At 37.1% G+C, this 12,501-nt stretch overlaps 1 protein-coding gene across 3 annotated transcripts in view; it reads right to left on the reverse strand.

Moving 5' to 3' along the window:
- Positions 1 to 2,661: 2,661 nt before the first annotated feature.
- The window catches only part of LOC137616650 (organic cation transporter protein-like), a 37,861-nt gene continuing 28,021 nt past the window's right edge, over positions 2,662 to 12,501 (reverse strand). For 2 of the 3 annotated variants that reach the window (XM_068346572.1, XM_068346571.1), the window contains exons 5-13: positions 10,564 to 10,667; positions 9,795 to 9,940; positions 9,233 to 9,401; positions 8,485 to 8,632; positions 7,628 to 7,713; positions 7,225 to 7,484; positions 5,733 to 5,917; positions 5,160 to 5,299; positions 2,662 to 3,280 (exon numbers count right to left, since the gene is read on the reverse strand). In XM_068346572.1, coding sequence (XP_068202673.1) covers positions 3,232 to 3,280; positions 5,160 to 5,299; positions 5,733 to 5,917; positions 7,225 to 7,484; positions 7,628 to 7,713; positions 8,485 to 8,632; positions 9,233 to 9,401; positions 9,795 to 9,940; positions 10,564 to 10,667 — 1,287 coding nt within the window. In that variant the 3' untranslated portion in view covers positions 2,662 to 3,231. The remainder of the gene's footprint in view (positions 3,281 to 5,159; positions 5,300 to 5,732; positions 5,918 to 7,224; positions 7,485 to 7,627; positions 7,714 to 8,484; positions 8,633 to 9,232; positions 9,402 to 9,794; positions 9,941 to 10,563; positions 10,668 to 12,501) is intronic. The other variant, XM_068346573.1, reaches the window with a different exon arrangement.

The following is a 12,501-nucleotide window of genomic DNA, read 5'->3' on the forward strand; positions in this document are numbered from 1 at the left end:
AGACTCTACAACATGGTCTTCACTGTCTTGGGTTAGAGTTCTCTACCTTGATGGTACACTCGGCCACACTATTTCCTTTCCTCACTGGGCTATTTTTCCTGTTAAGGCCCTTAGGCTTATAGCATCCTGCTTTTTCAACTAAGGTTGTAGCTTAGCTAGTAATAATAATACTGAGCAGGGGATAGCCAATGCATGCTGTGTACTTTCGCCAGAATTCCTTTGATATATTAAATCAAAAACATTTTTCAAAACTAAATAGAAAGAGATTTTTGCATTCCATATATACTGGAATAGGGTTATGGACCTTGCAATGAATTGACATATTAAAGTGGATCTGATAAAATAATTGACATATTAAAGTGGATCTGATAAAACCATTGATATATTAAAATGGATCTGATAAAACCATTGATATATTAAAGTGCATCTGATAAAACAATTGATATATTAAAGTGGATCTGATAAAACTGAAGGTCATAAAGTGTATTTTCTTGGCTTCGGACTAGAGACACTATGGTCTCATCAAAAATTGCCCAATTTGCCCAATTTACTGTAATCCAGGAAACCCCTCAAATACTATACAGCATTCTAGAAGTTTTATTCCAGCTGTGACCAAGTTGTGGAATGATCTTCTTAACCAGGTAGTTGAATCAATTGAACTTCAAAAGTTCAAATTTACAGAAAATATTTTTATGTTGAACAGGTTGACATAAGTCTTTTTATGATTTACATATGAAATATCTGTTTTGATGTTGTTACTGTTTTTGAAATATTTTATTTCAATTATTCATTATTTCTCAGATCGTTTATTTATTCTTTATTTACTTTCCTCACTGGACTATTTTTTCCCTGTTGGAGCCCTTGGGATTATAGCATCTTGCTTTTCTATATAGGGTTGTAGTTTATCTAGTAATAATAATAATAATAATAATAATAATAATAATAATAATAATAATAAGGGGTTAATGTAGGCCTATCCACAGTACTGTATTGACCCATGACAGGAACTCAATGCTTCAAGCTTCTTAGGGCCCACTCGACATCACCCAATGGATACCCAACCCCGGATCGTTTCACGGTCTCTTTTCGTACAATTCATTACAATATTACAACTGAAGCAAATAATCCATAGCTTTCACACTATAAAAAAGCTGCATTGGCCCCTGCTCTTACTGGGATAGGCTTTAGCCTGGTCAGCCCTATGGATAATGAGGCACTGCCCATGCAATGCAGAATTCTTGTGCTATTAGTGCAATCATCACCAATCATTTCGGACTGTGTAGCAACTAGGATTGCGCTGAAAGATTAGATAATCTTTTATTCTATTAAGGGTTGTGGTGCCCGATATGGTAACGTTACTGACTGGTGAACGCCAGACTGGGGCTCGAGTCCCTCAAAACTCGTTAGTTTCTTTGGTCGCTGCAACCTCACCATCCTTGTGAGCTAAGGGTAGGGGGTTTGGGGGAGCCTATAGGTCTGTCTGCTGAGTCATCAGCAGCCATTGCCTGGCCCTCCTTGGTCCTAGCTTGGGTTAAGAGGGGGCTTGGGCGCTGATCATATGTATATATGGTGAGTCTCTTGGGCATTGTCCTGCTTGATAGGGCAATGTCACTTTCTCTTGCCTCTGCCATTCATGAGCAAATAAATCATATACCATGTCCACTCACAGACTGTGGATAGTCACCTTAGCTATAGCCTAGGCTACTTGTTGAACTCCACAACTAACTATATTTTTATAATATGAACAAGTGAAGTATATATTCATCACTTTAAGCAGTACGTTTATTGACATTTATTGCTTGTAAATGGAAATATAGCTCTGCATAATGAGCTAAAAAGGAAAATAACGTGATTATAAGTGGCACCCTAGCAGTACCAGCTGAACTCGGTTGAGTCCCTTGTTAGGCTGGGAGGAATGTAGAGAGTAGAGGTCCCCTTTTTTGTTTTGCTTCATTTGTTGATGTCGGCTACCCCCCCCCCCCCAAAATTGGGGGAAGTGCCTTGGTATATGTATGTATGTAGGTTGTCCAGTCTTTTAAGAACGACGTATACCCATCGCATGATAGCCAGCCGGCTGCTCTGGCAGCTGCTGTTGGTAGAGCAAGAAGCCAGTTCAAAACTATAACAACAGGACCATTCAAACTCTTCAGAGTTTACCCATTACTCCTTTGGTAAAGCAGTCGACAAAATAAGTTTTGTATTTGTGAAGTGACTTTAAAGTGGTGATCTTTCTAATGTCTTGGATTATATAAAGAAACGTAGCCATGCTGAGCTTTACTCTTCAGAAGACCCTATACAAGGCAAAAAATGAAAGGTACAGTATATGAAATATAGATATCTCTAATGTGGCAATTAAATTAAACTATTAATACTTTATTTCCAGATAAGGATAACGGTAACTCACACCGATGTACTGTAAGATTTACTTTCAGTTATTGGCAAGCGTTGCATCGGCCCCTAGCTTCGCTTGCTTTTCAACCTTCTGCTGTACATGCATTCTTGCTTCCTTTCTTAAACTATTACTTCATAATCTAACTGCTGAATGGTCTCACAAGCCCCAGTGGGGGGCTGTATATTCTTTTCATTGTGAAAGAATCAGATATTCAGATAGTCAGACTCGGTACCAAACTATGATCCTTTTACTGTAATTGAAATAGTCGATATTAATTTTCCAGATTCAGTTGGTGGATGAAATGTTTACCAATAATGAAGTATATTTACCAATAATGAAATATTTTTACCAATAATGAAATATGTTTACCAATTATGAAATATGTTTATCAACAATGAAGTGCGTTTACCACTAGTGCCAAATATATGAACCTAATTGTACTTTTCCCCTAGTATCGAATAATATGGATAAATAATTGCTGTTTCTGTCTATGTTTATTCACTGGTTCTGCAACTACAACATAAACATACACTGCTACAAACCAACATAAAATAATCGGTCTAACAGACAGAAGCGCTCCCTAGGAAAGATTTGTCCCTGCAGATCTTAGGTTACTTATCTTTCACCAACATTTTGCATGTTTTCTTAAATTGGGTCCAGTTCTCTTGCTCCCCAAAGCCTCTGGGAATGCTATACAGATTTCTGAAACTGGGTCAAAGTCTCTTGTGTCGACCTTGTTTTGCATGTTTTCGTGCTATTAAAGCAGAGAAAATAAACCAAGTCTACGCTTCGCTTTTCTATACCGGTTCATTTTGTCCTGCTTTTACCTGTGGCGAAGGTCACTCTTGGAATTTGGTAGTTTCCTCGTCTTCATCAGGGATGTCCTGGCTGTTGGGGGAGAAGCAGAATCTATAATGTTATATTTATAAAGTTCTGTGTGGATACTCGAAAATATAAGTAAATGAAATCGATGTTCACCATTGCAAGGTTTTAAAACTACAAGGCTAATCATATCGGAATATTCTTGGTCTAATACAGTAAAAAGTTGAAAGTTACTTGAATAATCATAGCTAAATCTGGGCACTTGAATAATCTAGGCTAAATAAGGTCACTTGAATAATAAGGCTTAACAAGGGCACTTGAATAATTAGGTTAAACAAGGTCACTTGAATAATCAAGGGTAAACAACGCCACTGGAATGATCTAGTCTAAATTAGGGCATTCGAATGATCTAGGCTAAACAAGGGTTTGTGAATAATTAAGGCTAAACAAGGACATCATGGATCCTTTCACGTGGAAGTCAAGACACTAAAAAAAGCTTGGATAATGATGTTTCTAAGATGTGTTTGTTGCACAATATAGGATCCATATTTGTTGTCCAGTTATTTACCTCAGTTTGAGAAGTGTGTGATACTAAGAAGACTTCTTTGGGAGTTTATTCATGCAAGAACTAGGTTTTGTATTAGGACAGGTATCCATGATTACAAAATTGGGGATACTTTACTATCAGGTTGTAAAGCAAGAACTATGCAGTCAAGATAAAATTTGCCTCAACCTTGTGTATGTTGGTTCATTTTCTTATTAAAAACTAGGAAAAATTATGAGCAACTCAACAAGGAAAGCGAGACTCTTGGCAATACTGGCACTAGTTAAATGCCAGGCATTGAACTGTATACATTGTAATAGTTAAGTACAATTTCTTTAGAAGTCTATTCCTATACGGAGTGACTTCCCCTAGCTTCGAACTTCTGTTTAAGGATGCAGGAAAATCTTGCTTTTGAACCCCCCAGTTTTGAGCCTCCTAGACTGAACACATTCATCTGGCATTTTGAAATTGACCCTTTTAGTCTTTGTTCATCTTAGAATTGGCCAAACATACATTAACTACTCACTACTTCGAACTGATTGAAAATCCTTTCCTTTGAATGTTCCCATAACCTGTGGGAAGATTGGAGGAGGTCACTGTTTACAGTGTGCCCTGGGTATCAAGGTGTTGTTGGTACTTTGGCATCCAGGTGCATTGTTCTCCACAGTTTACTTTGCGGTCCCCTCCTTTTGGTCACTTTCATGTTTTCTCTCCATCTTCTTTAACCATCATTTATTATCATGTTCACCATTCATTAAAGAATAAGGGTTTTGTGTTAGCCCATTCCAAATGTCTCTGTCTCGCAATCAGTTTGACGGGTGTTCGAGCCTTACTCAAGCTTGATAGTTTCTAGTAGCGACTGCAACCTCACCATCTTTGTGAGTCATCAGAATTCATTGCCTGGCTCTCCCAGGTCCTAGCTTTGGTGGAAAGGGAGTTTGGGCCTGATCATATTCATGTATGGACAGTCTCTAGGGCATTGTCACTGTTCCTTGCCACGACCATTCATGAGCAATCTTTATACCTTTAAATAGTCTTGAGGAACACCTTGGGTTCAGACACTTAGCTATTCTAACTAGGGTCCTAGCGTAGCTAATGAAAATATAAAGTTCAAAAATTGCAGTGAATGTTATGTTGAACAGGTTGACATAAGTCTCTTTTTATAGTTTATTTATGAAAGATATATTTTGATGTTACTATATGTCATTTTTACTGTTCATTACTTATCTTGCTCTTCATTCATTTCCTTATTTTCTTTCCTCACTCGGTTATTTTTCACTTCACTGTTGGAGCCCTTGGGCTTATAGCATCCTGCTTTTCCAACTAGTGTTGAAGGTTAGTTGATAATGATAATGATAATAACAACAACAACAACAACCAGGGCAATCCCATTGACCTCACCTTATGGCCTGGCATTCAAGGTCATCAACAGTCTCTAGCAAGGGCAGCCCTTTCGTTTCCCTCAGGGGTATAGCCGCGCCCGCAGCGATGAAGCAGCAGATTCCATAGATTAGGGATGGTACCCAGGGTATCAACGGGCCCTGAAATGTTATGCAAAATGAAGGGGTGATTTCACATACCTGTATGTGTATATATATAGATTTATATATACATATATATACAGTGTACACTTAAAATTCACATGAACACCTGATGCTCATATGTTGAAAAAGGAAAAATTTGGAAAGATGAAAGTACAATGCGAATCCCGACCGGTTTCGTTTCTTTCTCATGACGTTATCTGCAGGACTGATACAATGATGGAAATCTTACGCTATATATGCTACAGTAAGAGTACAAAGAGAAATACAAACAATTGTATAAGAAAAGAACAGAAAAAACATGCATATATACATACATATATATACATATATATATATATATATATATATATATATATATATATATATACTGTATGTGTGTGTAGAGAGATACAATAGGTATTACAAAATTTAGAAAGACTTTAAAACTTGCCAAATAAAGTGCGATATAAGGAGCAATTGTGCCCGCGATCTGACAGAAGAGGGTGGTCGTGCCCATACCCTGCATCCTGACCTCCGTCGGAAAGAGTTCTGTCAGGTAAACTGCCATCATCATCCAGGCACTGCTAACGCTAAACATGCCAATCATGGCCAAGGTCAGGACAAGCCAGCTAATGTCTCCAGAAGAAAATAAAACAGAGGTCAAGTTATTCAAGGCAAGGTTCTTAAATCAAAGGTAAGGATTTCTTTTTTGCTTAATTGAAGTCCCTTACATATGTGTGCTTGCTAATATGTAACTATGTGTGAATTATATGAGTGCATTTTTCAGTTCAGGAAAAAAAGTTGGAACAGCAACAGTAATTAAACAGCTCAAAGATGATTTCATCAAAATGGTATTGCATGTACTTGAGCAGGACAGGTAAAGAAAAATAAGAGGATTTTATCACTGTATGATTGACTTAATGCATTGGTAAACAAATAAAAATCTTTAGAAGGTAAAAAAAGAAGGAGCAAAGAAGAGAGTGAGTGATAAAAATACAGTATAATGAATGATAATTGATATTAGCAAGAATTTCAAGGAATGGAAAGAAATTCCAATTAAAAAATGGGTCTGAATCTCAAAGAGAATTTGTAGCAGTGATTAAGATTGACAAACCAGTGTCAGTAATTGTGGAACTGGTGGTAATTAGAAATTGGTTAATGCACACTTCTGTTTGAATTCTAAGTTGAGAAAAGTGAGCTGTACCTTTATCTTACAACAAAAGAACCATCTGAATCGTATCAAGTTAGAGGTTTGCAATGTATATTTCCCCTTGGAAAATGAAATACACTGAATGGCAGTGCCATGATACTGACAGTTAATAGGAAAATTTACCACTGACTAGCAAAAACCAACTGTATTTTATCATGTCAGAGGTTCTTAATGTATATTCCACTTTTTATAGATAAAGTAGAGTGAATGGCAGTGCCATAATACTGACAGTTAACAGACTAATTGATCACTGACCAGCAAGAACTAACTGTATTTCATCATGTCAGAGGTTCTTAATGAATATTCCACTTTTATATATGAAGTACAGTGAATGGCAGTGCCATGATACTGACAGTTAACAGACTAATTAATCACTGACCAGCAAGAACCAACTGTATCTTATCATGTCAGAGGTTCTAAATGTATATTCCACTTTTATAAATGACGTACAGTGAGTGGCAGTGCCATAATACTGACAGTTAACAGGCAAATTGATCACTGACTAGCAAGAACAACGGTATTTTATCATCTCAGAAGTTCTTAATGCATATTCCACTTTTATAGATGAAGTACAGTGAATGGCAGTGCCATGATACTGATAGTTAACGGACTAACATATCACTCACCAGATGGACATAGGTTCTCAGTGTATATTTCACCTTGGTAAATGAAATATAGTGAATGGTTAGGTTAGGTTAGGCAGTACCATAATACCAATAGTTAACATACTGACCAGCTGGAATGAAGCCAAGAGTGATCATACTGACACCACCCAAGATGAAACAGCCAATGATAGGATATCTTCTGCCTAGCCACTTTATCAGAGGCGCCGTGATAGTGTAACTCGGAACCTGGGTGACGCCGAGGATGACCATATACACGAAGGGGTCATCCCCATAGATGTTTCCGCTCAAACTCACTCCGGTGTAGGACAGGGCGACCATAAACATCATGATGCTCAGGAGAATTGTTATGAGGCGAACCTTTGGGGTTCTGAAGGGAGAGATAAAGTAGATATTTTAATTCTTTATGATGCAAACTTTAAGTCGAATTACATTTTCAAATTCAAACAAGTTGCTTCTGTTACCAGTTGTTGGATTTCTTTGGTAAAATGTGTGAAAACAAGAACTTCTTACCTAAAAAGTTTTAGCAACGGCATTTTCCTCCAGTCACAACCCTTTATTTGTCGTCTTGGTTTCTTCTGGATATTATTTTGAGCTTGCTGTAAATGAATATGATTAATATATATATATAGATATATAATGCCTATGTATGCATATATATAACATATCTGTATGCATGTGTTTGTTGTACTAAGCTGAGTACAGATAATTATGTGATACAAAAATATTAACTGATTGTGAAAGAATCAAAATAAAAACAGTTTTATATACAGGTAAGGAACTTCTATAATGGCTGGAATATGAAAAATAAATGAAAGAAAGTAAGGTAAATTAAAGAATCTAATATTTTAATATACAACTAAATATAACCCATTAAATTTGAATTATCTGTTTTTAGAAGAGTTTTCACTCAAAAGGAATTGTACATAACAACTACCCTTGCCTTGATCAGGGCTGAAGGCCTTTCAGGATTGGTGCATAGGCCAACTCAAGCCAAGCATGAGGCTCGCTTCATATGAGCGTATCTTTTCCGTACGGAAGTTATTCGTAATAGTGGTCAAACAAGGTTACAGGATATTTTCCCCGTATGTACCCAAATTTCCTGGTTCTACTGAGTCCATTAACAATCTTCCCTTCTCTATGGTCAAGTAAAAAGTGGAAACATTCGAGACGTTTAGGTAGAGGCACAAGGAAAATTGTCCTAACATTTTTGCTTGAAGAAAGTTAATTGGGTTACTGAAAAAATCAATAATTAAATTACTGTACATCTTCATTTTACTGCAATTTTAAGCAGATCTTAAGATAAAATTCTGCCATACATGCTTAAAGGAATAAAAAATAGAGGAAGCTGTAGTCGAATGGTTGCATACCTCAAGACGAATATCGAGGAAGATTTTTTTCAGTTCATTATCCGGTGGTAATTCCACATTGTTCCATCGGGAAGCTTTCCGTAGGACCTTCAGTGCCCGGGTATCATCGCCTCTCAAGATTAACCACCTTGGAGACTCGTCTATCAAACTACAATAAAGAAAATAGATAAATGTATCTATATTTGCATATAGTTACGATGCATTATACAACATTTTTGCATGTGTTAGTAAGTTCAAAGCCATGGAATTACATACACTTATAGTACCACCTAAATATTTTACTTAGAGCATACTCGCACAGTTCGCTTGGATCCTTAGTACTGTATACATTTAGTGTTGATATACATGAAGTCAAATTTGATTTGATCTCACAATCTATGATAAGACTTTTGCCTTATAACTAATAGAAACACTTTTAAACAAATGATATATCAAAATTGGATGTATCACCAATGAAATCAAATTAAATAAAAACTAAATTGACTTGATTCATCATCTAAAAATCCAAACAGATTACAGATTTTTAGAATTAATGGAAAAACAAACTATAATTTATGACTATACAGTGTCTAAGTACTGTTATATCTAGTCTTAGTACTGTTATATCTAGCTAAATAACTATGCACAGAATCTAAGTGTTGTTATATCTAGCTAGATAACTATACACAGAATCTAAGTGTTGTTATATCTAGCTAGTTCTATGCCACAACGAGCGGCCAACTCTCTGACAATTCGGTGTGGTACTTACTACAGACAAGGAAACAGAAGCAGCGGGGGCAGAGTCGCCGTTAATCTCAGATACCTCCATTCTCGGACGAGGTAGCCCAGACCTCCCCAGATCATTGTTCCGATGGCCCAAGGCAGTCCGGTGAAAATGCCCACAATGGCTCTGTTCTTTATTTCGCACACTTCCATCGCTGCATGGGGAAAATGAAAGAGTGGAGCATACTGTATATATATATATATATATATATATATATATATATATATATATATATATATATATATATATATATATGTTGTATATATGTATATATATATATATATATATATATATATATATGCGTATATATATAAAATGTGTGTGAATATATGTGTATATATATATACACATATATATGCATATATATATATATATATATATATATATATATATATATATATATATATATATATATACTGTATATATATTGAGTAAGATTCTCTCTAAGTTCCAATGGAAATATGAACGTACGTAAAAACATATGGATTGAGAGAGAGAGAGACAGGACTGGGTTTGTAAACAAGTAAATCATGATTATTGAACTTACCTAACACATAAGTCGTAGGCAGGAAGAATGCCCCAGTGATAAAACGCAAAGCAAGGACTGTGCTGAAGTTATTGGCTAAGGAGATGCTGATGCTGGTCACGGAGAATAAGATTTGTGTCACCACCACAACGTTCTTTCTTCCAAATCTTCCAGGAGAAGATCAGTGGAGGATTTTAGAGTAGTTCAATGATTTTAGAAAATGATGGTATTTTTGATAAATCATTGTTATTATTAATGTTATTATCTGAGATACAACTCTAGTTGGAAAAGTATCATGCATTATGAATTTAGAAAACTATGGTATTTCAGATAAACTATTATTATTATTATTATTATTATTATTATTATTATTATCATTATCATTATCATTATCATTATTATCTGAGCTACAAGTCTAGTTGGAAAAGCAGGATGCATTATGCCCAAGGGCTCCAACAGGGAAAATTATCCCTGTCAGGAAAAGAAATAGAGAAATAAATAAACTACAAGAGGAGTGGTAAACAATCGAAATAAAATATTCTAAGAAAAGTAATAGCATTAAATAAAATCTTTCATATATAACCTATAAAAAAACTTGAAAAAAAAAAATAAGAAAGAATAGTGTGCCCGAGAGTACCCTCAAGCAAGAGAACTCTACCTGAAGACAGTGGAAGGCTATGGTACGTGGTACAGTTATTCAAAGCAATTCGTATAAGATTCAAGAATTCGAACAAAATGGAAGCAAAGAGAGACAGAGAGAGATGGTGAAATTAAAATAGTTAAATCATACCTGTCAGCCAAGTAGCCTGAAAACGTGCTAGTAAACATAGTGGCAAAGACGAGTGCACTCTGGTAAGTGGCTTTTAAGTAAGCCTGTCCACACACCAGGTCGAACTAGGTAAGAAGGAAAAGTAAGAAAATATCAATATTTCTAGAGAGATTGTAATACTTTGATACTATGGTTTGTGGCATTTGTTTTATTCAATCATGTTTCAACTTATTTGCTTTTCTGTTGACTTGTTTATAGTTTTTATTAAAAATTTTGTTATTTATGATTTGTATTTCATAATAATATTCCGTATTCTTTTTGTTTCTTTGTCGTACACCTGTAATGGCCCTAAATGGACCACAGAGAGTTTTGACCTTAAACCCCAATCGCACCTACACAGATGCCGCGGAGTACGGCCATGGCAATATGGAAGTTGGTCTACTTTTTGCGCTGACAATAAAGACAATACGAAAACCTCATAAATTGAGCGGTGGATTGGCAATTTTGTCAAATATTTTTTGCGGATGCCCTCGAATGGCAGCACAAACAGAGTCCGGATGTCAGGGATAGAGTGAGGATTTAACACGGATGGCAGTACGAAGATACTAAGGATGTCAGGGAAAAAGTGAGGATTTAACGCGGATGGCAGTACGACGGGAGTACGGACATCAGGGATATAGTGTGGATTTAACACGGATGGCAGTACAAAAAGAGCACGGATGTCAGGGATAAAGGGAGGATATAACATGGATGACAGTACGAAGAGAGTCCAGACATCAGGGATAGAGTGAGGATTTAACATGGAAGGCAGTGCAAAGAGAGTATGGATGTCAGGCATATAGTGAGAATTTAACGCGGATGGCAGTACAAAGAGAGTACGAACGTCAGGGATAGTGAGAATTCAATGCAGATGGCAGTTCAAAGAGAGTACGGACGTCAGGAGTAGAGTGAGGATTTAACGCGGATAGCAGTACGAAGAGAGTCCGAACATCAGGGATAGAGTGACGAAGTAACGCAGATGGCAGTACAAAGAGAGTACAGACGTCAGGGATAGAATAAGGATTTAACACGAATGGCAGTACGAAGATATTTTGGACGTCAGGAATAGAGAGAGGATTTAATGTGGATGGCAGTGTGAAAAGAGTATGGACATCAGGCATAGAGTTAAAATTTAACGTGGATGGCAGTATGAAGAGAGTTTGGACGTCAGGGATAGAGTGAGGATTTAACGCGTATGGCAGTATGAAGGGAGTACAGACTTCAGGGATAGAGTGAGGATTTAACGGGGAGGGCAATATGAAGAGAGTACGGACGTCAGGGAGAGAGTGAAGATTTAACGCGGATGGCAGTATGAAGGGAGTACAGACGTCAGGGATAGAGTGAGAATTTAATGCAGGTGGCAGTACAGAGTACAGACGTCAGGGATAGAGTGAGGATTTAACGTGTATGGCAGTATGAAGGGAGTACGGACGTCAGGGATAGAGTGAGGATTTAACACGTATGGCAGTATGAGGGGAGTACAGACGTCAGGGATAGAGTGAGGATTTAATGCAGGTGGCAGTACAAAGAGAGTACAGACGTCAGGGATAGAGCGAGGATTTAACGTGGATGGCAGTATGAAGGGAGTACGGACGTCAGGGATAGAGTGAGGATTTAACGGGTATGGCAGTATGAAGGGAGTACTGACGTCAGGGATAGAGTGAGGATTTAACGTGGATGGCAGTATGAAGAGAGTTTGGACGTCAGGGAGAGAGCGAGGATTTAACGTGGATGGCAGTATGAAGAGAGTTTGGACGTCAGGGAGAGAGCGAGGATTTAACGTGGATGGCAGTATAAAGAGAGTACAGACGTCAGGGATAGAGCGAGGATTTAACGTGGATGGCAGTATGAAGAGAGTTTGGACGTCAGGGAGAGAGCGAGGATTTAACGTGGATGGCAGTATGAAGGGAGTACGGACGT

The sequence above is a fragment of the Palaemon carinicauda genome, chromosome 22 (genome assembly GCF_036898095.1).
Source record: "Palaemon carinicauda isolate YSFRI2023 chromosome 22, ASM3689809v2, whole genome shotgun sequence".
Lineage (NCBI taxonomy): Eukaryota > Metazoa > Arthropoda > Malacostraca > Decapoda > Palaemonidae > Palaemon > Palaemon carinicauda.